At 29.6% G+C, this 27,425-nt stretch overlaps 1 protein-coding gene across 1 annotated transcript; it reads left to right on the top strand.

The window, feature by feature from the left end:
- On the top strand, positions 1-27,425 carry LOC118183333 (phospholipid phosphatase 1-like). Its single transcript, XM_035352837.2, has 6 exons — positions 1-298; positions 440-597; positions 2,453-2,652; positions 6,568-6,688; positions 12,314-12,502; positions 22,661-27,425. The coding sequence occupies exons 1-6, from the start codon at positions 253-255 to the stop codon at positions 22,715-22,717; spliced, it is 771 nt and encodes a 256-aa protein (XP_035208728.1). The 5' UTR covers positions 1-252; the 3' UTR covers positions 22,718-27,425.

Raw genomic sequence — 27,425 nt, 5'->3', positions numbered from 1 at the left:
AGCTAACCGGAAACTTTGTGTATGCAATTCTTAATCGTTTTCCGCATTGTGTTATCTACCCGAAAATGAATAATTCAAACAGATATCAAGAAACAGTTACGCATTTGGGAGCGTGGTTAGATGCTTAAATAATTGTTTGATTTATCGTAATTTGTGATATATATATATATATATATATATTTAATGTTGCTATTTAGAACTCACTTATAATTACTATTTTCCCTGTATTCTTACACATAAATTTAAAGGAAGATGACTCTTAAGTTTACCTTAACACATTTTCCTTTCAGAATTTTTTGTAAGTTTAATGATGAAATGAGTTTTATTTTCTGACTGCTTTAGTGACTTTTTTGTTTCTTGAATTTTTCTGTTAATAAAATCCTTCCAAGTTGATATAAAAATATTTCAGTTTTTTATGCTCTGCTAATTTTATTTTTAGCCTTTTTGTTTCTAATATGGGGAAATTCTCGATATGCACCTGTTGGCAGAGGTGCAGGATTTTACTGTGATGATGAAAGTATCAAGAAACCCTACTCAGGTGATTCTATTCATTTTGTGCAGCTGCTTGCTGTTTTACTAGGAATCTGTGGTATACTTGTGAGTTCATTTTTTCATAAAATAATTTTTGATATTTTATTAATAATTTTTTCATTGTTTTGTCTCTAATTTTATGATTTTCCTGTTAATGCATGATAATATTTTTCTCTTTTTCCCTGTGTTCCTCTAAAAAAATTATGTAAAATTACTACTTGAAAACTTTTGTAATTATATTTTCAGCATAGAAGGAAAGTGAAAGCATTTTCGTAAGAGGTTATGCACTTTTTTTCTGTGACAAGAGTTTTCAAGTTGCATTGAATATTCTATTAGGTGTTGGATACATGATAGGGTCCATTTACTTCTTCCATAATTAATTAAATATCATTAAAATGACACTAAAATCAAATAAAAGTAACATAGAAAAGTTTTAAATATGCTGGAGTTTTTCAACAGAAACGTTTTAGATGTAATAGCAAATAAAAACAATTAAGAAACATCATAGTCATTTGCAAATCAAGTTATGTTTTTAAACCCCTTTTCATTGGGTGCGTCAGTTACCAAACTGCTTTCTTGGGACAGTATGCTAAGGGGATATATTGTCATGTTCTGATGGGCAGTTTGCACTGCTTAGCATAACTTTAGAAAAATTTGCATAAATTTAATCCATGGTTTAATTGCTTCAATTTTTTGGTGAACTATGAGAGGAACATTCACGTAATTGTCAGAATTAATTTGAAAATTTTATTATATTTTTCTTGTCATTTGAAATATGAAAAATGTTTCACTAAATGGTATACAAAATATTTGCCTCACTGCTAAACAGACTCTTAAGAGGAATGAATAAACTCTCTTAAGATAATAGGACACATATATCTGTATTGCCAAAAATAAAAACGAAAGTATTCAGAAGCATTGAGAACAAACCCATATATTTATGTCAACCAATGCATATTTTAAATAAATTAATATCATATCTACAACTGGTATCACTAAGATAATAAAAAATAACAATACATTTTATGTTTATAAATTTAAGAGTATGGTTATGCCATTTCTTTAAAAAATTAAAATGAATTAAAAACACATGTTTTGATTGAATTGTTGTTTGGCATTTATAGTATTAAAAAAACATGTTTTTTCCTTTTTCTGTTAACAAACATTTTAATTTTAGCTTGTAAGTGTAATAGTTTATTTTTTAAAAATTTTATCAAGATCCAAATAGTTCTAGAATTATGAAGTTATCTTAGATTTGTATGCTTTGGCCCCCCTTTTTTTAAGAAATTGCTTGTAAGGGAGAGCATTTGAAGTTATCTGAATTTTATAATTATATTTTAAGATTTTTGTTTTTCATAAATTAAAATTATAGTACTGGTCCTTTTATTCATAATTTTTCTGTGATGGTACTGATTGTTTTCTATTCGTGATCACTACGTTTTTTGCACATTATTGTTTCTTTTTAGTGTTAACTTAAAATTTTTTAATGGAATTTAAAGTAGTTATTTTTCCTTTAATAATAGTTAAGTATTTGTATGAAAATAAAATAAAAAAATGTAATAAATGATCATTTTGCAACTTGGTGATGTGACTGTTTTTGTTTGGTATTGTAATTATATAAAAAGGTATTTTAAACTACTTATTTTTTTTAACTGTGCTTAGGAATTTTATTTATGCGTGTATAAATGATGATTATGGATTAATAATATGTTGTAGTACTTTTATTATTTTTAATTACTTTATGCCTTCGAGCATTTTTTTATCATAATTTGTGTTTATAGAATTTACAATTGTATTAAATTTCGGTAAAAGGTTAAGTAAAGGTTTGATATACAGTAAAGTTTTCTTTAAATATATATATATGTGTGTGTGTGTAATCAAATTAATTTTTTCAAATTATAAATCATCAGTTTTCTTTCAGATTTCTATATCTGAAGTTCTTCTACAAAATTCTGAAGTTGGAATAAAGCCCAGACGTTGCTTATATTTGAAGTATTACTACACTGGAATTCTTTATGTTTTAGCAGTGACTGAACTCCTAAAACTCTTTTTTAGTAAACCACGTCCTCATTTTCTTGACTCGTGTGTTCCTGATATGAGTGGCATTAAGTGTTCTGATGGGTAAGCATGACAACTTTCAGATTGTTAGTTTAGTATGTACTTAATGTATATTATTTTAGTATTTAGTATGTACTTGAGCATTCATTACACTGGTTAATACCTTTTCGATACTTACGTACTATGACGACTACCTTAGCAACATTTGCCGATAAAAATGTTCATTGCCCTTTTTTGGTTTATGTTTATAAATTCTTTTAAAAATTAAAGCCCTAATTATAAAGAAATAAAAACCAAAAATACCAAATATATATATATATATATCTAAACTACATAGTAAATACAAATGAAAAAAATTAAAATTAATGGGTAGAGTTGACTTTAAGGTGCCCCTTGTATTATCGCGAAGTTGTTGTTTTGTTTATCGTCAAGTTGTTGTATCATTTGTGGTAACCTGAGTAATTGAATGTTATGGAAACCCTATTATGACATAATTGTTTGCATTATTCTGGGAAATTTTAAATCATGGGATGTTTTTCAAGGGCTTTTGTAGTGTGTATTGCTTAGGAAGTACATCGCTTGTTTTATTGTTTAGACAGTACAATGGCTGAATATAGTAGAATTAATTTGAAGTTTCTGTACGATTTGGAACGAAAGGGAAAAAGTGCATTAATTGACTGGTGTGTAAATGAAGGTTTACTTAGTATCCATAGTCCGGAACTATGTAGCATATTTTTTACTCTTATTTTTGTGAATTTCTGTGGCGACGCAGATATACGGATTGTAGTTTAGATAGTTTTATAATGCTGTTAAGGAATTTTGCGTGCCACAGACTGAAGACAAATGAATTTCTAAATAAGGTAAGGAGATATTTGCTTTGTGTAGTGCTAAAATACATAACAGTTTTTTCCTTTTTTGTATTATTTTATTATTTGGTTTAAAATGTAGTTTATTGAGATTATGTATTTTTTGTTTGCCTCTACTGTAGAATTGAGTGCTCCTTTGAGTTTTTAATTGAAAATATATTGATGTGTACATGGACAAACTCAAGGGAGTGCGTAAAGCATAGTTTGTGCAATTCGAGGATTTTTTTTTAAAGTGAAAATAGGTCGATGTGTACATGGATACCAAGTTTGTGCAGTTCTTTGACTTGTTATATTGGCTTCCATAGCGGCAATTTTGGCACCAAAAATCACCGCAACATAGGCCAAAATAGCAAATGTATCCATGTACCGCCAAGTTTCGCCAAGGAGTACCCTAAAATATACTTTTACCAAATTAATTTACTTAAAACTGGTTAAAAGAAAACATTGAAGTTAATGGTGAGGAAAGTGGTGGGAAATAGCTTTAAAAATAGCATCTGAATTTATTTGGCAGAAAATATGTTTCCTGTTTTTTCCACCAAATAAATTCAGCTAAATGATGGCAGTTTGTCCCACGTTGTCGCTTGTTCCTCCATTTTGTAGAACCCAGCATCCTTTCAATGTGTTGAATAGGAGTCTGCGTAGATGGGTCAACAAACTTGTATCCATGATTCACCTTAAAATGTTCAAAACCGGCAGCAATGAGCTCCTCTATTTGATATCTAGGCCACGAATCTGACATTATTGTTGAGCCTTCAGCAATATTATTTTAGATTTCATGCATTATTGTTGCCTTCCAGTCTAGAACTCTGACTAGAAATGTTTCTTTTTGTTTCCTGGCAAATTCCACCGAAGACCTACTGCTGTGGCAAGATACAACCATGATTATTCTTTCATTGCTTAAAAAAGGCTTTCGTCAATTTTGACAATCATTCCGGGCCCTCCAATTTTAATATTTCGATTAGCCTCCAAATCCTTCATGCATATAATCATTCCAATCAAAAACAGTCTTATCAGATAAATCCAACTGATATTAGCACCATTTATTGGACAACTGTTCATATGCCCAAAAGTAAATATATCTTAAAGCTTTTAAAAATTCACGTACCCTGTGTAATCTGGCATTATCTTGCTAAAAAATAAGGTCAAGGTACTGCAAAAGGAATGGTAGCAGAACAGATCTCAGAATGTCGTTGATGTACCGCTGTGCTGTAAGTGTGCCTCTAATGACGACCAAAGGAGTCCAGCTATCGTGGGAAATGGCATCCCAGACCATAACTCTGGTTGAGGGCTTGTGTGGCATGCAAAAGTGAAAGCAAGAATGGCACACTGCTTTGGGCGTCTCCAGACTCATCTTCGATGATCGGCCTGATGTTCTTATGTACTTGAAAACTTTTGAATTAATTTAGACTTTTTACTGTTCCAATTAATGTAAATGTTCCTTTTTTAAGAGACATTTTCTTATGAAAAGTTGAGAAACACTTTATAATAAAGAATCCCCAAATTCTCAAATAATGATTTTCAGATAAAATATGTTCTTAATTATAGTCTGAGCATAATAATAATTCACTTAATGAATAATTTATATTTTGCTTTTAATATGTATCTTGTGTTGGAAAACTTAGATGAAATTTCAGATTAAATGTTAATAAGCAATTGACAAATAATTATTTTTGTCGTTTGAATTTGACTTCTATTTTGTGATAGAAAAACTATCCAGATCTTTTTATGTTTACTTTCCTCAAGCACTTGGAATTTTATCATGTTTTTTGTTGTTTTTCTCTTTGAGATAAATAGCATAGTGCGAGTGACTATTTTGGCAATTTTATTCAAAAATTATTTTTCCTGTCCTAATTTTGTTCCAAGTTAAAACAGTCTTTAAGATGATATTTATTGGAATGTATATGTAACTTTTTAAAAATTAACAACTGTTATGAGTATTTTTGAATGTATTGTATAATTTTGAATATTCATATTTATATGCATTTACTACATCTAATTCTCACTGAAAGTTAAGCAATTTTATTAAAATATATTATAACATAAATGTCAACATAATTATAACAACATAAATGTCTTCTTTTTAAATTTTTTTTTTTCAAAAATTTCATTAAAAATTAGGAGGGATAGTGGAAAAATAAATAAGAAGAATATGTAGTTATCTTGGAAAACACTGTAATAAATATATAAATTTGCTGTCAGTGAAACACATACCTATATATTAACTTTGAAAATACTTATAATATTTACAGAATAATTTTCAGGTGGAAGAACTATTCTGCATGCAAAATGGATGATATAAAATTGAAAATCAACTTAAGGCTAAACTAAATGCTTTTTAAATTCTACACCAAAAAAATAGTAATGCAATGAAAGTAGTTGCTTAATTGAATAATAACAGTGGTGATGTGTAACTCATTTTAATTGTTGCAATAATAGTTATGTATAGCTAGGAGATAATATACAAATTTTATAAATCTTTTTTCTGGAAGTTTAAGGAAGTGTTGATGAAACTTGACTTTACAAGATCACATTACATTTCAGTTCTTCAGTATGATCTCGGAGTGTACATCTAAAAACAAAGATTGCGTAGATTACATTATTGGCTTTGATTCTATGGTTGATATGTCACTATTTTCTGTCTTATGTGTTCATGACAAAATTTCTTAGTATTATATATCTGGTGTTAAATCTTGAGAATTGCAGTTTATTTGTCTCCAGATAGTTTTTATTGCAATGACTGGAATAATCAATATATTGAAATGAATAAAAAATATTATTTATAATTTTTTTCTTTCAATAGGGAAGATAATTGGAATGTAGAATAAATTATATTTCCTCTTTACTGAATAAAGTAAAGCATTTCTCTTCTTAGACAAATAGCTTTTGTGCACTTCACCATATTCATTAGATATTTAGTTATGGGTTATTTTACATAGTTTTTATTATTTGTAATTTCATTCAATTACTCTGATATTTAATTATAGTTATTTTATACAAATTTTGTTATCTGTCATTGTATACATTTATTTAGTGTTCTTATTTGTGTACAGGTTAGTTATTACCTCCAAGTGTATGCTGCATACTTCTGATTAAAAGACATCTTTTATTTCAGGTATATTACATCATTTAATTGCACAGGAAAAGGACCACGATGGCTTGTAGAAAGAGATATTTACAAGTCATTTCCTTCTGGACATTCTTCTCTTTCATCTTATGCATTTGTATTTATTGCTGTAAGCAGAGTAGTTTTTTGTATTAATTTTGATTTGTTGATATTTATGTGCCAACTTTGAAAGTTTGTAAAGTAACCTAATTGGCTCAATTATTTCGAAGAAAATTTTGAAAAATAGTGAGTGCTTACGTAGAGCCTAAGAGCTAATTTTTTATCACAACTAGTGAAATACTTCATCATTTAAAGGAGAACATTTTATGAGAATTTTATTTTTTTAATAAAGAATTGTGAAGTAACTAATACATTTTAACTGAATTTTTCATTACTTTAGTGATGAGCTGATAAAAAAAAAATTCTCTATAGTAAATAAAAAAAAAACTATGTAACCAGGTTTTATAAAATCATCAAAGAAAGATAGCCATGGTGTAAAACATTACACATATTTAGCTTTTCGTGAAAATCAGGGTATGTTTCAACTCTTTTCAATAGATCTGAGCACAAAAAAAAAAAAAAAAAAAAAAAAAAAAGGCAAATACAAATGATGTTTTGATGATGGATATTCTTTTTTATTATTAAAGATGTTATTCAAATTATGTATTAAAGTGACTCCTTTTACTGATTTTTATTTGCCATCACTAAAAAGTAAATGGATTGCACTTAAATGTACAGGGTGTTTCAATACCAGGGTCACAAACTTGTGGGAAGGCTAGGGTGCACTCAAGTAACTAAGAATCATATGGTAATGCAAGGTCAAAAATGCTTCACTAATATGGTATACTTATCTAATATGGTAGTCCGAGCATTCTTGCAGGGAAGCTTCATTTCACACACGGATGTAAAAGTTAATGGGCTGAGTGATAATGTAAAAATGAAGCTTATAGCATCTGGTTAGCTGATATGCCTCTTGTAAATTGGGCTGCTTAGACATAACGCTTGACCAACAGTGGATTGAGCATGACTCTTGGGTGCACTGACCAGCTCTATCATTGCACCTATCATGCCTTTGATTACTTTTTTGGGTATATAAAACAGAAATGTATGGCACTCCTATTGATATCACCAAGGAACTGATTACAGATATCACAGTAGCTGTGGAGTAAATTCCAAAACATGCTTGAAATCTTGCAGAATATTTTGGATACCATGTGTCAAAAATATAAGCCTTTCATTGCAACTGATAGAGGAAGGCTTCATTGACCTCTGTTACTTTTGTGAATGTACATTTTGTGAATATACATTAAAATGCATATTCTTTTACATGGCATCCTTTCATTTCAGTGTAGACTACTGCTTACACATGTCATTCCCTACTTTTAGCCGCCTTGCTACATGATTTTGAGTTGCGTGGATGTCCTTTACCTCTCTTATGAGATTGTAACCCTAGTTTTGAGACAGCTTGTTTATACAAATTACTGTAAGGGCAATTGTATCATTTCTTTTAAATCAGTATTTCAATGCTGCTAGTGATCAAGTGGATAAGACCACTCCTCTAGATAGCTCAGCCCAGTTTCAAGTTCCTGGTGGATGGTTGACTCAGTGGGTATTTTTGTGATTTCCGTCATGAGTGACATAAACACAAATTAGTTGAAATATTCAGTTAATAATCATTGCTAATCTTGAGCCAAAATTGTCAAAATTTTATATAGTGGCACAGTTTTGCTTTTTGATCTGGAATATGAGCAGTATGGATGAGGATTGGCAAGTTTCTTCCACAGAAAAAAAAAAAAAAAATGTTTCTTCCACTTTAGTGGAAAGCATCTAATTTGATCTTCTGTATGCTTGTAATTCTCTCTCTCTCTTTTTTTTGGGGGGGGGGGTGGTAAATATGTATATTTACATGCATTTTTGTTCACTTGCTAGAAGATCTCTTTTACATCTGTGAATTTTGAGATGCTGAAACTGAATTTCAGTTCATGTCAATAACAAAAATGACAAAATAGCAATTATGCAGAAATAATAGCAAAAAAATTTGAAATAAAAAAATTAAAACAAATTTTAGAATTGAATCTGTATCATAAAGCAGAAGATTTTTGTTTTTTCATGCACTATCCTATTTTAAATGGATAAATTCAAAAGAAAAGAAAATTTGCTTCCATTACATTCTGTTCATGTGAAATGATGCATTCTTGTCTATCATACTAGATTTAATGTATTGCAAATGGCACTTTTTAAAATAAGATTTTGGAAATTTTTCGGTACAGTTAGCAAGCTTCTTTGGTGTGGTGAAAATTAATCAGAAGAAATTGTTTTCTATTTCATTTTATTATATTTGTATTTTATTCATATGTAACACTATTAAACACTATTATATTACTAAGTAATTTAAATATTTTCATTATATGTATAAACTTTATTTGTATGCCTACAATAATCTTTTTGGTTATGTATATACATATAAACATATAAACTTTTTGTTCATTTTTGAGTATATGCATAGAAGCTTTTTGTTCTTCCTAAGACATCTGCTTTCACATCTTTGAATTTAGATGGATTTTAAAACTCAATTTCATTTCACAACAGCAGTAAAAATAGAAATTTCGGATATTTATTTAAAAAGAAGAGAAAAGAAAATTGAATTAAAAAAAAAATCTAAAAGGTTTCAGATTTTAAATTACATCCAAAGGTTTGTTTATTAACATTTTGTGTGTTAAATTTGTTTATTAAATATCATCTTCTATGTACTCAAACTATAAAATTCAGTTCAACAGCAATATCGCAAATTAATTTAAAATGAGCATGTCATTAGAATTTCCGATACAGAGTGTCGTATGCTGGAAATAAAAATGTTTTTTTTTTTTTCATATAGTGTTGCCATTGCTCACTTTGAAATCATTTAGTTTTTTAATCAAAAATTTGTTGAAGTGTTACAAAATCTGAAATCGATAATAAAACAAATTTCAAATTCAAATTAAGCCCATATTCTATGGAAATTAGGCCCATATTCTATGGAAGATTACATTATTCAAATTTTGATGGCTCTAGGTACTGTTGTTTTATCACAATGCGAGAAACATACATACATTTATGCAGATTCTTCATTATTTAATTTCTTTAAATATAAGATAGGGTGATAATATATGGTGGCAATGATTTGAAAAGTGATGCAGCCTTTTAAAGTTTTCGATGCAAAATGCCTAAACGAAATTAATGGTCCTTCAGGGCAAATTGCCCCTGTGGATTAAATATCTGATCTACACCATCCTTAACAGAGTATGTAACATATTGCAAATAAATGAGAATTCTGAAATTTTCACTGAATTCTTTTATGAGAAATTACTTAATTTTTTTAGTGCATTTTGTTGCAGAAGTAATCAACCTTGTAATTTAAAAAAAAGCAATTATTCATAATTTTGTCCTGTTTAGAAGGTCCTGCAGAAACATCATAGTTAATTTCTTCCACACTTCTCGAAGAAACATCATTCTGGTCTGAATAGATGAACAAACACTTTGATTATCACATTTAATTACTGTTTGGTTATAGTGTAACTTAACTAACTAATGGCAACTTCTGGAGTGTAAAAAATGAGGAATTCATTATAAAAAGGGGCATACTTTCACAGTATGTGAAAACAGGGTAAGAATATGTATCATAGTTACAGTTAATTTAATCGCATCTAACAAATTTCTAATATAAGTACCAGGATTTTCAGATAGCTCAATATTCTTTATGATGATAACAGCATAAGGTGTTGAAACAATGTGTATAGAACAAAAAAAAAAAAAAAAAAAAAAAAGAGGTTAACAGTCTTTAAATAATAACAGGTGAACAAGCCAATGCCCTCAATAGAACAGCTGTTTCAAGTTCACCAGTGAAAGGATAGCACTATAGGTGAGATGTAAAAGTATCTACTAGTCAGAATAAAGATTACATTTCCAAATTTTCTGCATGAATTGGATGTTTTATGGAAAAGAAGGATGAGACTTTTACAGAAGCAATGTTATAAACCCATGAATCTGTGTTACGTAGAAAATTCTTGTACTATGAAAGCATTAAGCAAATTTTGTCAAAGCCATATTTATGAAGCAACTAAATAAGAACTGGTTTTATTTCTTCGATAACAGTCTTTGTCGCCTGATGCCAAGTGACTGTAGGGTTTAGGAGATATGTCTGAAAGTCTCCTAGAACCCTGGTTTTTCAGAAATCTTTCACCCTTAAAATTAAAATTGTATAGTGTAGCAGCCACAAGCAGTTCTTCAGCACTGTCTACACAAATGATATGTAAATCAATTAGTCTTAAGTAATTTGGATATAATTTCATCATTTCTCATAATTTTCTATTCTTATAATCTCATTCTTCTCCAATCTAAGACTGATGGATTTCTGGCTATGAGTTTATCTGAAGTCCAGAATCTTCTGAAATAATTCCTGTACACTGAGTGGCTTAAAGGAAAATATGATGAAGAAAGTATAGACTATCCTAGGTGATATATGTGTAAAATATAAAAAATACGATGGCTTTGCTCTCTGCAAACAAGCCACCTCTAATTAACTTTTCGCAATTTCAGGATCTTTCCCCTAGACCAGTACTTTCGAGAACATTCGAGCATATTAGGTAACCACTTCTATAAATCAAGAATTCACGCCATTTTGATTCAGAGACCACTTTCTCACTCTACTGCTGTTAAGACCTATGCTGCTGCTCTTTTCATCTGTCTCCCTTTGTTCAAATACTACGACGTAGTGAATTTAACGTTAATCTTATTTAGTAAAGAATAATGATCTGCCTTTTGAATTGAATAAAGATATGGAGCTATAAATTTAAATCCTTCTGTGTTGTCATTGGATGCCGCCTTACACTCAGCCACAACATCATTGTTGTCATCTGGTCATCCAGAATTCTGATGTGACCAGATTGCCAAGCTTCACTCATGTGCCCGACTGCCAAAATATTACATATATATATTGCTGCTAATACCTGTGTTTTGACCAGTACTCATTAAAAGTAAACAGTTCATCTTTACTTGTCTTCTTTAATTTTTTATTTCCTTCATGATTTATGTTATTTTTTACTTTACACGCACCATTTTAAGTCTTTGTACTGTTTACTTTCATGTAGAATCTCATGACATCATGAAATCATGGTGTTTGTATCAGAAACTTTTGAAATATGATTGAGTTAGCTGTGACTCTCATAAGGATTAGATTACTGTTTTCGTATATCACAAACATGTCACCCTGATTAATTTTGCAAAAGTTGCAAGAGGTTTCTTGCTTTCCATGCTTCTGAAATCATCTTTTATTGGTCAGGTAATTTTATGACCACTCTGTGCATAAGGACATCAACAATCTAAGTAATATGTTTTGAACACTTAAAACCCATATATTAAAACTATATGCAGTGGGGTATATGATATATATGTATTTGAATATAATGGTTGAAGAAATTAAACTGAGTAAGTAAATCACACTGAGATATAGAGTAATGTTTAAAATACTCAGAATATGTCACAGTAAAATTCTTTTTAAAATATATTTTTTACATGTATATAAAAAAACAGAGGATAAGTCTGTCTTCGCTTTGCACAGAAATAAAAATAGTAGTTAATAAATAAATCATTTATCACAATATTGTGGTAATTTGTTTTGAGAGTATACTGGAAAGAAAGCATCAAATATTTTAAATTATGTTCTTCATTTAGCAAGTATTTACTTGCTATTAAAGGCTTTTCTCTCTTTTCATTCTAGATGTATACTTATTCAAAAGCAGAGCATTGCAAAAATACTCCTTTGTGTACCTGGTGGATTCGATGTATTCCTCTTTTGTCTTTAATATGGACCATAGTCTGCTGTATATCAAGGATTTTGGATAACAGACATTTTTTGCTGGATGTATTAACAGGCTTCTTTATTGGTGTCATTGGTGGTTTAATAACTGTAAGATAAATTTCTTTTCTTTGTGTTACTTTATTTTTTGATTCTTTATATAATAACTATGCATTGGTTAATTTATTTTTAATTCTTTTCCTTCTTTTAATACCTATTATTGATATGAATGCATTATTTTATTCTGTTATATATTCTGTTATATGCATTAATAGAGGATTTGAAAATTATTTTGTTATTTGATGAATTAAAGTGAGCTCAGTAAGGTGCAGTAACTTAGGACTTATTTAGAAATATGTCTCATTTTGTACTTGCAAATATTTTAAAAGGTACATTGTTTTCTGGATACTTTATGCTGGAAAATAATTGATGACATTGAAGTATACACTCTTTTCTTTCTGAGTGCCCTTCCTCTTAGTGCAGTGTACACTTAATTATAAAAAGAACATCAACAGAAAAGTTAAAAATATCTGCTCATCCGTTAATTATTAGATGAATAAAAAAAAAGAGAAGTATCTTAATGTTATTTAGGTGTAACCATTATGTACCTTTGATGTTAAATTTAAACACTGATTAAAAAGTGTTTAAATTTAACAGGTGGGGGATATTATGATTTTGCACATACACTGCGGATGAGGAAATGTTTTAGTGATTGATACATGATGTATAAGTGTTATAAGATATGAGAACAAAAAAGAAGAAACGAACAAGGAATAATTAAATTTTATTGACAATATTTTCGGTAAACAAAAAAATGCGTAATTTATGCATATTGTACAAACAAATAAAGAATATGATTTTTGTGATGCAAATGAGTTTCAATAACAAGTATGGTTTCTCCTGACTGAAAGCAGTGTTGCACCCCTATAAAGTAATTAATCCATGAGGTTATCAGTGAGGAAGTGGAATGTCCTATAGAAGAGAGCTTTCAAACCGTTTAATTGTTTCTGCAGGTGATAAGTGATTAGCAGCCCTTTGTCCTTGAATGTCCCAAAATATTCTGTTGGGTTCATATATTGGGGACCTGCTGGCTAGTCCATTCAAAGGATTCCTTCGTCAAAAAGGAAATCATCCACTAGCTGAACACAATGTGGCCTGATGTTATCATCAATGAGAATGAATTTATCCTCGACTTCTGTAGTGTAAAGGATCACAATAGGTCTGAGGACCCTGCATTTCTGAACCATTAGTGCTCCATTCCTGATAATATGCAGGTTGGTGCAGCATTTCATAGAAGTACCAGTCCAGACCATCACTTTGCCTCCACCAAATCAAGACACTTTCAGGCAAAAATGCAGGAGTATTCCATGTACCAGGTTCCTTCCAGATGGGAATTTACCTATTGTTAAGTTGTACACTAAAGCAGAACTCATCCGTGAAGAGCATATTACTCCACTCATCTCATCCCTATCCGAGGTACCCCTATGCCCACCTTTTACAAGCAGCACAATAGCCCTGTGTCAATGAAACACAAACCATAGGTCTGCGAGCATACTAGCCCACATGCTCACAGTCAATTTCAAACAGTTTGAGTACATTTGTAAGCTTTTGTAAACATTATAAACTCTGGTACTAGTCGCCCTCTAAATGCGTTGTTGCTAGAAAGTGGTGTCATGGTGCAGTATCATCTGTCTGTTAGCGTTAAATGCCAATCCTTATTCTGTTGTTGCAGGTGTACAACCTTGTACCAATGGCTTGTAACCTTGTGCCAATGGTGAACATATACAGTTTCCAAAAACTGATTTCATAAACTGAAAAATGACAGTTTGAAAAATTCCCATCACTTCCGCTATAACACATTCAGAGTTGCCAACTCTCCCGATTTTTGACCGCTCTCCTGCCAACCCGATTTACAATATATTTCTCCCGACTTTTTCTTATTCTTAAAATTTCTCACGATTTTTATGGAACTTGGTTTCATACTTTATTATATGAACAAAAAAGGTGATTTTGGATGTCTGAAAGCAATTGAATTTTCTCTAGATTATATCTAAAACAAAACCTTGTGAATCAGATGAGAATTTCTGCTTTGTGAGTGAGAGCATACATATCCAGAAACGTCGTTCTCCAGTTCACCAATTGGCATCGAGCTCCACTGTGTGTCATCTGGCATATATAGCTAATGAGCACAAAGCAAGAAAGCTGTTGTTTGGATGTTCTTTTAGTAATTTTGTTCATCTTGTCCCGAGTTGTGTGAGTTTGCGTGCCTTCGGGAACTAGTTTTAGAAATTATCATCTTTTGTTATGTCTGCGAGAAAGGTATAATACTCGTGTACGTTTCAAAAATAGTACACAGTTGACTTTCCTTCCTTTATTTCCTCAAGGAAATGTAATAAATATGCGATGTTTACCGTCTGTCGTTGCGATTTTTCGATTTCGCATGGTGGAAGGGTAGATGTTCTCAAACAGGTGCGAACACAAGGACAACATGAGTTTTTTTGAAAAAAATGAAAAATTAAACTTTTCTTTGGAAAGAAAAGACCAAAAAGTTATTAATGAAGAATTTCTGTTCTCTGCCTTTTTACTGGAGCCTTTTTTCTTGTAATTCTATATATGATGTGATTTATGGTGAACTAGAAAATCAGAAGAAAGAGGAAGATTTGGTAATAGGAGCTGCAACTACAAAAGTTGTAGAAGAACTTTCAGAAGAAGACAAAAATACCGTAATTTTGCACGTATAGTCCGCACGCAAGATTTTATATAAAAAAAATTTAAAAAATTGTCAGATAGTCCGCGGACTATATGTCCGAAATTACGTTTTTTTAATACGGCAATATTCCCATGCTTTTTAAACACATCCTTTGTTTGCGCCAATTTCTCACCGCTTTCTCGTCCACTTCAAAATAACGGGGTAAAATCCTAGTATACGGTGCAGCCTTGGCACGACTTTGAAAATTATCGCCAACACCAAAAATGATCCAAAGAACGTCTATATATATACTATGCACTATATACTATGTGTGTATATACATAGTATATATACTATATATGTAGTATATACTATGTTAAACTATATATTTTTTTTAAATGACCCGTTAACTACTCATCGTATATGTCCCATTTTTACTGCTCATCATAAAGTCGCCAAAAGTAGCCAAATCCCGTGTGCACCGAATACTAGGATTAAACCAATAACGGCCCGCTTCTCTATTTCCATCTTTTCCCCGGTGATGTTTCATCAACGTTATCGAAGATGAAAGACAAAATACTGTGCAACGTGCTATACTCGTCATAAGTGGTAATGAAATTTGACCTTCGACCCCACTCACTCGGTGTTGCCAAACCACCGAGTAAACGAATCACGCTTTTTTTTTTTTTTTTTTTTTTTTGTACTCCAGGTACTTGCTACTATGGCTCCTAAAAACCGAGCTGACGCATCAATTACTTTTTCCCCTCCCGGCAGTTGCGCTAAAGCAGTGCGAAGGATACTGGGATACAAGACTCTGGTTGCGCTAAGTGAGTGCTCATACAAGACTTTCTTTGGCTCATATCCCGGCATCGCTTGATGCGCCAGCCTGGATTTTAGGAGCTCTACTTGCTACTACTCATTCGTTCTGCACTATGCTCAATGGTTTACTATCGATACGATACATACGAATGTTTTCTTGGAATCTCGCGCTTTTTTTATATTTGATCATCGGCAGTTCACGACAGCGTGTTTTTTAAATTTCAACGATTTTAACCGTGAACAACCAGCGTATTATCCGCACTGGTGGATAGTCCGCAGCTTCAAAAATTCGCATTTTAAACACAGATAGTCCGTGGACTATACGCGCGAAATTACAGTAAGTTTTATCTTTATGTTAGAAGTTACTTCTGTCGAGTATGTGATTACATACTACATAAATTTCCAGTGAACGATGAAGTGATTTTGCATGCTAAAGTTGCTGATGTTTCTGCTCTAGCAAGTGCATATTTTTCTGATATAAGTTACTTTTTAAACAGATTTCCTGTGTTACTTCATTTAGTCATGAAAGATGATGATATTGATGTTGTCACTGATAAATATTGCGGTCGCAAGTTTGCAGTTTACAAATAGAAAACTTGGATTAAGTTATAAAATCAGCTGGATTGGCATTTAGTGGAGTTTAATTTGAAAACTGAAAGGTGCTGATGGAATTTTAAAATATAGTAAACTGCCTAAAATTATGTTGGCCATCTTAATTCTTCATAGTAATGGAGAGTATGAGAGGATTTTTCAGTGTTGCGATATGTCTTTGTAATTGTATATTCAATACGTAAGTCTAATATTAATGTAAAATTACTATGTAAATGTCTTGGTAGGCTAGCATCCGATGCGGGCCAACTAAAAGCCCAGCGGGGTACAGTAGTGCGGCGGAGCAACACCTGTAAAAGTCACTGACGAAGTTCTGGTGCTCCGTCCACTTTTCCCTGTCCCTGTCCCTGATGACACATTAGAGAAACTTTTATTAGCGAAAGCAGGCTTATGTGACAGTTGCTATGAACAAAATTATGAAGTTTTTCCCTTAACGAAAGCAAAATATGCCACTGTTCATAACATTTGTACGAAAACTGATTAAAATGTCTTTTTTTTTTTTGTTGTTTTGTTTTCTTAAACGATGCAAGTAATAAAAATGGTTTTATGTGTAAGGTATTTTTGTGTTGCTTGCATTTAAGAATTAGTAACTATTTAAAGTTAATTCATTATTAAAAACTATATTTTTATCATTTAAAAAGTCTTTTTAACATTGTGAAAAATGTCCTGATTTTTGAGTGTCATAGGTTGGCAAGTATGCACATTGCATTTGATCTGCCCCTAAATGATCGATGGCCCTCCAAGCTACCAACTCTGTTAAATCATTTTGCTGAGACATCCTATTCACTGTTACAAAACATTCAACATGTGCTCGTTGTTTTTAGTTTCCTCCTACATAAGGAATGCCGCAGGTTTCTTTTCATTCCCAATGCATAGTTTTCAATGTCACTGACAAAATTTGCATATTACAGATTGTGTAAACATTATAATTTTCTCTTTTAACCTCTTCTATTTCATTTTTGTTAAAAAAGTTGTCGATTATGTCGTTACTTCATACCAACTTACAGTATCCCTTAACTGTTTTGAGTAGTGTATTTTAGAAATACATTGAAATGAAACAAAAACATGCACCTTGATAAAGTAAGTCATGAATAAGTGAGTTTAATTTTGACTATCATGTTATCAAGTATTTGCCAGGTATAGGCAACAACCAGGCTGAATTTATTAGGTCATATCTTTTTTCTGAATATTGTTGAAATAAGTGCAGCTATGAAAATACTTGCTAATTTCTATTATGCTGAGGATAATGTAAATTGTAGTCAATAATATTTTATCCAAGTTAGTTTCATCTGCTACATAATTTTCTTATATTAATTATAGGAATAATGGAATGAATGTATGTTTTTTTTCCTATCATATACAGCAAGAATTTTCTGATGCAAAAATTTTTATCTAAGATTAAATCATGACTAGATGATGTAGTATTAGATCATTTTAATAGTAAGTTAATAATTTAGTTAATAAATTTGAATAAAAAATAAGTTAAAATTTACATAAATTATCTTTTATTTACTTTTTAATATCTCTTATATGAATGTTAACTTGTAATAAGCAATTCAAAATAACAAAATTAGTGATATCTGATGAAAATTTAAATACTCACAAAGTAATAATGATGATAATTTAGATATTATTGCTGTACCAGTAACATAAGGTTCAGTAAATATGTTCATTAAATAACATCTTAATAAGAAAATTAAGGAAGTCTTATTATAGCAAAATTAATATACAAGATACAAAATGAAACAAAATGCAGTACTTTCCGATTATTTGCTTCCTGTTACAAATTTATTGATTACTTTGGGAAGCGTTTTATGAACACATTGGCAATTAATTTTTTGTCAAGTAAAAGAACAGGTGACATCCTAACAAATCCATATAACAATTAATCAGTAAAAATGAAAAAGAAACATTAATAATAAATCAGTATTCCCCCCTATTTTTTTGTGCTCTTTTGTCCATGTAAACAGCAATTTATTTTCACTTAAAAAAAAAAAAAAAAAAAAAAAAAAAAAAAGTCGGAGACATGCACAAACTCAGCTCTGTGTAGCTTCTAAATTATGTACGAGAAAAATAGACACATGCTATATACATACCCAGGTTACCACATTAATAATTTTTAGCAACATTGAGGGTTACCATATAACTTAGTTATAATAAATATAAATAATATATAATATAGTTAAACTATTTTGACAACATACTTTGCTTGAAGAATACTTTTCCACACCTTTTACATTAATATTTTTTCACTTCTTTTCTGTGGGAATGTGGATAATTAGAAAGGACCCTAAAACATTTTGTTTTTTCCCTATCATATACAGCAAGGATTTTCTGATGCAAAAATTTTTATCTAAGACTAAATCATGACTAGATGATATAATATTAGATCATTTTAATAATAAATTAATAATTTAATAAATAAATTCGAATAAATAAATAAAAAATAAGTTAAAATTTACATGAATTTTATTATCTTTTATTTACTTTTTTAATATCTCTTATATGAATGTTAACTTATAATAAGCAATTCAAAATAACAAAATTAGCGATATCTGACTTTTTCTAGTAGTGCATAAATTTTGGTTGTCTTTAGTTATACCATTTTTAAAGGCCCTTATTCTGTTGTTCCTGAGTTAAACTTGTTGATGAAAGCCTGCACCATATGCAAATGTCAGTGTAGTGTTTTCCTTAATCTAACACCAAAGTAGATTGTCAATGTTTTCGGATTTTACGTCATCTCTTTCTAAATTTACATCTGATAACCTTTTTTAAAATGTTTATATCACAAATAAACAGGGGTAAATTATTTTCATATAAATTTAAGTTATTTTTAAGACTTCATTTGTTTCTGAAAATTTAGTGTGCATCCATTTATTTGATACAGTAGTAAATAAAATCCTGTGGGACTTTTAAGAGCAGTCTTAATATTCCAGTAATTCTGTGTTCATCCATTTATTGAAATATGTTTTAGTGATTCACAAGTAATTGATTAGGATTGAATATGCAAGTAAATAAACAAACGAAGTTACTTAACTGCAAGTACCATATGAGCTATATTTTTTCTAATATTAAATTAAGGTTTTAAAAAAATTAACTTTGCTATTTTATTTTAATGTTTTACCATTGTCTGCATATTATAAATGTAAAAGTTATTTATGCATCCTTTTCTTTCATTTCTAAAGACTAATTAAAATGAGGCAGATTCTCTTGAGAGCCTGAAGGACTTTGTATAGGTGCTGCCAAATAGTAAAGAGATTGTAGTTTATTTGTTGTGTAACCTGATGTAGCCTTTCTCTTTTTGTAATGATATCTATAATATAAATTTCTCTTCTCTGTGAACCCTAATATAAGTGATATTGTAACACAGTATTTTAACTTGATTAGCTAAACTGAAGATTTAAAAATCCAAAAATGTTTCTTACTGTTCTTTTGAGAATTCTCTTGTGGATCTTCCATGCTCCTCCCAAACCAGATTGTTTGGGGTGGTTATTTTTCTTCATTCACATATTCGTTCTAAAGCAAATCAATGGAGCAGTAGAAGATACATAGTTTTTTAAAATTTCCTTGATATTACTCACTTAAATAAGGCTAAAGTTTAAGATTAAACCAAAACTATGTTTCTGTTGTAATTGAGAAGGAAATCCATTTGAGGTAAACATGAAACATTTAGGAATTATTTTTATTCCTGCTTACTATAGTGACACTTTTGTGCATGCTTGCAGAAGAAGATTTATGATTAAGTTCAACTGAACATTTTTGTGATCTTTCTTTGTGTTTTTCAGAGGTGGGGAAAACTTATAAGGCAAATCTAATATGTTTATGTTAATTTACATCAGTCATATGGTTTATAAAATTGGTCAAAAATTGGTTAAAAATAACATTCATAAAAAATAATTTTCTGTTGCTTCTTGGGTTTTATGAAACCTCAGGAAAATTATTGATGTATAATGTAACATATGCAGATGTAAATTTTTATTTAATATTTATCTATAAATATCATTGTTCCTTTTCCCCTGTATTCTTATAATTTTAAAAATAATCTTTGGTATGTAATGTTATGTATTCTTGTAATTTATTAAGAATTATATTCTTTGTGAGATACTTTTGAAAAATGTTTCCTGATTATGTATTACTAAAATTCCTTAAAGATACAAATCGTATATATGATTATTACGTATATATAAAAAAAGTAGGAATTAATATCTAAACTTGCAGGTCAGGCACAAGTTATGATTACTATCAGAAAACAAAATAAGAATGTAACTATTTTTAATTTTACAAAGTAGTGTAGGCCAGCCAGCTAGTACATTTCATCTGCACTCAAATATATTTGTTTTGATTGACATATTTAGCTAAAATCTGACCTGCCTATCTGCATGGTATTTCCATTCAAACTTGATTTTGAACATCATGATGTTTACAGTTCCTATGCTGTGCATAGTGAAGTGAAACAATATCCAAATAGTCAGTACAAGCAGCATGTTATTATTGTCAAACTTTTAATTGCAGTAAAGTATCTTCAGTAAAAATTCATGGATGAATTCAAGCTATTTAGTGATGATTATGATGGAGAAATTGGAAAAGCAGATTTGAAGGACAAAACATAAAGTAAAAATTCTGTGGAAGAGCTTCAGTGCAAACTTCTTTCAAGTTTGTATTGAAGAACTGGTCTACATGTATGACATCAAATGAAAAGAAAGTGCTGCCATATTCTAAGAAAAGAATGGCATACTATTTGTGTTCTTGAATTCTACAAGTTTATGTCAGATGGCTATTGTATATCTGTCTCAAAAAATGGTGGAAGGAGTTTGCAGTTTTCAGGAATTTTTGGAATGCCCTGAATATGATGTAGGAAAAGAAGAATATTATAGATAATTAAACTTGAGTTCACAATTATCATTTTGAGAATGAAAAGAAATCCATGGAATATTTCCTGAAATGTCACCTCAAATGAAAACGTTTAGCACAAGAGCCTTAACTGGATAGACCTGTTGATAGTTTTATGGAATTTTGAGTATGCTATTCTTGCAGAGATCTTCAAAAAGAAACTTCAGTAAACTCTCAGTATTGCCTGGAAAGCTGCATTGGAGAAAGGGAGAATCAAATGAATTGAAAATACTTTCTCAAGATGGTAACACATGGAATTCAGTTGTAATATAGAGGTGAAGTCTGTAGTAAGGATATAGTTGTAAAAGCAAAGCCCTAAATTTATTGGGAATGAACTTTAAAACCTAGAGGAGTATTGATAAAAGTATTTGGTATATGTGTGAATTCTGTATAAAAATAATAATGTAGTTTTAAAAATAATTGATGCTGGTATAGCTCATTTTTTATTTCACTGATATGTCTTCTCATTTTCATTTTTTATTTCAGTGGAGACAATTTTTCTCTCTGTATGTGATGAAATAATTTTCTAAACAATGTAATAAAAAGGAAATATAATGTCTGGGCCTTCCCCATAAGGAAAATTACAAGCAAAGTGTTTGTTGAAAAATACTGCACAAATCCATCGATCTGAATGCTTTTGGCATAAGCAGGCTTTTGTGATTTTGCATAAAGCACTCTTTTTCCATTCTCTCTTTTCACCATTGTGCTTAGGGATGTATCTTGTTTTATTGCATTTCAAACACTTTATATAAATGAATTTTAGAAGCTGTTAAATTTAAAATTTTATTTTCATATAATTGTCTCCAAAACATTGGTAGACTGTTTTAGTAAAAATGAAGAGAAAAAAACTCTTATGCAAGTACTTGATTTTTGTATTTTAATCATTCTCCCATTCTTCTAAACCAGAGTTTCTTAAACTGTGAGTTGCAACACCAATTGGGATCGCAGGACTTGCAGTAGAGGGTCGCCAAAAATTTAGCAACTTTGAATTTCTCTAACTTATTATAATAATTTTATAATTACCAAATATTTTTTTCATAATTTATCTGAAATTAGAAAGATAAGACTATAAAGACAAAGAAACAATGAAAATGTTTTGACACATTTTTTTTTATAATAGAAACATTCATTTTATTTTACTTTAAAAATTAAAGTCAATGACCTAAATTATTTCATATTGAAAGTTAATAATATTTCTTTGCTTATTATGCTAGAACTTCTTTTGCGATTACACATATTATTGCATAATCTTTTTTTTTTAGGTGAAAATTTGTTTAAAGAGAACATCACAAGCACCTTTAGAGAAAATTTCTAAATAAGAAATGGTGTCAAACGTGCGAATTACGGCGCAGTGTGTTCCTGGTGTTTGCATAGAAATTTCTGCATTATCATACATAAAATATTTGATCATACCCTGTGATTTTTAATGATTTTTTTTTTTTTATTTAAATTCTTTTTCAGTGGGTGTATCAGAAAGATACAATATTAGAAAAATGAGTGATAGAATCATGTATATAAAAGAACTGTAACTTCCAGAGAAAAAAGAAACTCTTTATGAATGGTTCACTTTTGATGAGAGATTAGTTCTGAAATAAGGTTTTAATTAAAGATTATATATCAAAATGTGTAGAAAAAGCCTATTAATGCCTATTTCAATACTTAAAATTATAATAAGTGCCTTTATAAAGCATATAAATGCTGTTTTATTCTAAAGTGTCCACAATTTTCCATTCTTTGTCAGTAAATTGCAACTGTTACAAAATAAATAAATAAAGAAAGAAAAAAGCTTTTATAAAAATATTTTTTGTAAGTGCACTCAGAAATATGATATGAAAAGTGATGTGGCTCCATTATTCACTGTTTATGCTTGTGTACTGTCAAACTTGGTTACAAGAACCTCTAGAAACCCAACAAAGTTTAATTATTTTAATCATTATTTAGATCTCATTCAAGTATTAAATCTTTTTTCACTTCTTTTATTCAGTAACTTTATAAATATATATTCAAGATGTAAAAATATCAGAAAAAATGTATACTTACCTGTATGCTGTTCATGTTAATATGCTTGGACTATCACTAAATATTATATATCCTTAATTTAAAATCACATACAGTTGAAGCTCATTATAATGCCTCTTCATTATAGTGACTGTTTCGTACAGTGATCATAAAGAGTCCCCTTCTGCATTCACTGTAGAGATTGCTTATTATAATAACCTTGCTCTTGAGGATGCAAGGAGTCATTAAAATGTGCATTGAATTGCACTTACTAAGTTGAGTGTTTTCTCTGCTTTGAAAGTATTAATAAGAAGAAATTTTGTGAATGTTTGTAAAAGCGATATTTCTTTGAACTTGATGATAAATTATAATTTGATTTTGGTGCAGTTTTTAAATTTGTTGTATAGATTAGCAAGTTAATGTGTTAAAAAAAAAGTCTTGCTATGCATTAAGATTCAAAACTTCTAAACATTAAGTTTATCATTTTTCTAATTTATGCTTCCATAAGAATTATGTGCATAAGAACTGCTATAATTTTAGTGAAATATAATGGCAATGAGAAATATCATTTTTGCATGCAAATCACAGATTATCATTCTTTTGAAAATACTGAACAACAAATACAGTAAACTTGTGTAACATTCACATAATCTTTGAGGGCATACGGTTATGTAATTATGGTAAAAGATAAAAATGCTACTTAGAAGTAAAATACATATTTTCATAGGAAAAATGGCATGTATAAGAATGTTGTTAAGTTGGCATATCTAAGTTGACGTGGGTGGAAAATGTTGTCAGTTTTATCATAGAGGGTAATAAAAGGCTTTGTGTGTTTGCGGGATTGTATCTGTTGTCAGTTATGTTTATATTTAGATGAATAATTTCCGAGGAAGAATTTGTACATTTGTGTGTATTTATAAGTGAGCTGTTATTATACGATTGCTGAAACTTTCTCTTAAACTGATGTGGCTGTTGTCCTTGAAGCTCATAATACTAATGTATCATGTATAATTTTTATTCATTTGACATTATACAATTTTTAATCATACCCTTCATTATTCTTTACATATTTAGATTATTACTTAATTTATGATACAGTACAAAGTCAGTAATACGGACTCCTCGGGACTTCGGTGATTCCAGATTATAGATCATAAATTTAAATCTGGTAAGATAGCATGCAGAAATTATACAATTAAAAATATGAAACCGTAATTTATTAAATAAAGAGCTAATTATTAAATAAAGAGCTATAATCTAAAGGGTATCAAATTTTACCAAAAAAAAGCTTAACATTTATTTGTTTACTTTATTAAACATTTCTTTCAATGCGCGCATGCGTAAAACATACATTATGTATGCGCGCCCGTTCTTTATGTGCATGCGTAAAGCATACAAAAAAAAGTTTGTGGTCCGGTTGAGGTCCGGATTATAGATCATTCCGGATAATGGACGTCCGGATTACGGACTTTGTACTCTATACATGTAATAATGTAGAAAAATTGATTTGCATAGATGTTGATCTATAATTAACAGCAACTTGGCAGCTGAGACAGATTAAATATTAATTTTTATTGCAGCTGACATTTGTGCCCACAGATAACTGGGCACTCTAATCGTGCCTGTTTTCAGAATATTTGTGTGAGATATAAAATCTAACTCAAAATTTGCAAATGTAATATGTAAATCAGTTTAAATTAGCAATAACCCCTTAATTTCTCTTTTTAATTTTGGTATTTCCTCTCTGTATTCAAAAATAGTAATGGGTTTTTTTGGGCTGTGTCATTTTTAGATTTATCCATATCCTATGACTTGTACATAACATTGGTTACATAGCTAATTTGAAACTTAAAACTTTTGAGAACCAAAATATTTCTCTTAATAAGCTTCCATGCCAGATAATTACACACTTTCTTTTTGCACCTCAGTGTAGCTAAACTGCTGCTTACTGCTTCTCTTTTTACCCATAATGCTATAAAAAATGTAAATCTAACATGAATCCTGCAGATATCTTGAGATTAGAAAAACAGCTGCAAGCATACCTGAGATGACATAACAGAGAAGAAAAGCTTTCAGATGTGGCCATGATTATGATTCAACATGGTTTTATTTCATAACAAAGCAATCCTTGATATGCATGAATAGATTCACATATCATCATTTATGGGTGTACTATACACCTCATAATTTGCACAGCTTATAATTTTTTAGCCAAAGAGTAAAATGGAGCAGCAAACTATACATGGCTAATAGAAGTAAGGCCAAGTAGAAAAAAAGGTTATAAAATTAGTAACAGTGTTATTTATAGACTTAGTATCTTTGTTTAAATTTTGATCTGATTGGATGAGAGCTATTTGCATTGCAGCATGATAACATAAGAAAGTACGAATTGGATAAATTTTCAGATGCAGCAGTCCAGAAAGTTATTGTAAACAATTTATACTTTTAGCACAGAATGGGGAAATAGCCAAATAAAAATGGGGAATAAACAGGACTATTGCTAAAATTAAAGTTAATAATTTTCTTTCATATTTAATATGTTACATATATGTAGCTCTAACACTGCAAAATTGAACAGTTGCATCAAAATGCGTATAAATTATAACATATTGTTCAATGCAGTTTTATCTTGTTATCGTAATTATCGTAATATTAATGCTAAAATTCTTTTATATGAACTATGATTTATTCTTCAAGTATTATTTGGTAATTTTAAGGAAGAATCAATAAATTTTTCTAAAAATGGGTCCTTTAATATGGTACCGAATTAGTAAAGTTACTCTTATTTACTTATCACATATTATCTTGAATGTATATCTAAGTATCTTGCAGCTAATTTTGTATTCAAATGATATGGTATATATTTTTCAGTTTCAAAATTTTTTAAATAAGAAACATGCAAATAAAGCCCAGTCACAATATGAATTAATTAAAATTCATTAATTTGTGAAAACCTTTTATACTGAATAATAAAATTACTGTAATCGTTAATGAATCAAGCTAAAAAAACTAAATAATAAATTAATAGTTAGTAAAAGAATAAACAAAGAAAGATTCAGCCTAGCTCTTTCTCAGAAGGCCAGATTTAACTGAATAAATCTTGAAGTCATTTTTCTAACATCTCATCTCACAAAAATCAATATTATAACTTTTATTTTCTGATATATATATATATATATTGAATTATTGGTTTATTACTTTGCAGCTTTAGCATAATTTTTAGGCTTTTTAATTTACTTTTTAATTAATGTATTTTGTATATATATACACACACATACATTTCATCATACTGTGCCACTATTTTCTTTTCTTTTTCTTTTTCTTTTTTTTTTTTTTTAATATTTAAATGTCTGAAGGGAACACATGAAGATACAAACATTTATTTTATATTTATTATACTATTTTTAGTACTGTAAAATTTATGTACGTAAATAACATAAAATAAAACTGAGTGAATTTCAGGGTTAGTATAAATTTATATTTCAGTCCAGTAGAGGGAGCAAATTTATTTTGTGTATTTTTTAAGTATAGTTTTCTTTATATAATTTCTGTTTTCAACAGAATGCAGGAAATGAAGCCCAGAATTATATGAGCAGCTTAATTCTAATCTCTTACTTTTTCTACATTTAATTAAAATGTTGACATACTACATGTCTATAAGTTTAAGATACTTAAATACTATTATTATTTTGTATATTAGATATGAAAACTGTAATTCTCTTTGTTGCATCTAATAATTAATTAAAAGTAATTTTTTTTTTTTTTTTTTTTTTTTTTTTTGCTTACTAGATTGGAGTAAAAATATGAAATGATAATTTTTTTAAATCAAATTATTTTTATAAAAAAGTGTTTTAGAGAGAAGGTTTTAAATAAGATATTGTTATTGAGTAACTAATATATCTGTGATATTTATTTTTGAATGTGAATTGCTGTTAAACAGCATCCTTTTAGTATTTAATATTATATGAACAAGTTGAAATTGTATAACTGAAAAGCTTAAACTGTAATAATAAAATATGTTATTAATTC

This window comes from Stegodyphus dumicola, chromosome 3 (genome assembly GCF_044657685.1).
Source record: "Stegodyphus dumicola isolate Sdum_Otavi_A_Nest chromosome 3, ASM4465768v1".
Taxonomy (NCBI): domain Eukaryota; kingdom Metazoa; phylum Arthropoda; class Arachnida; order Araneae; family Eresidae; genus Stegodyphus; species Stegodyphus dumicola.
The sequence above is the reverse complement of the archived record's forward strand: the minus strand, read 5'-3'. Positions and strand labels throughout refer to the sequence as shown.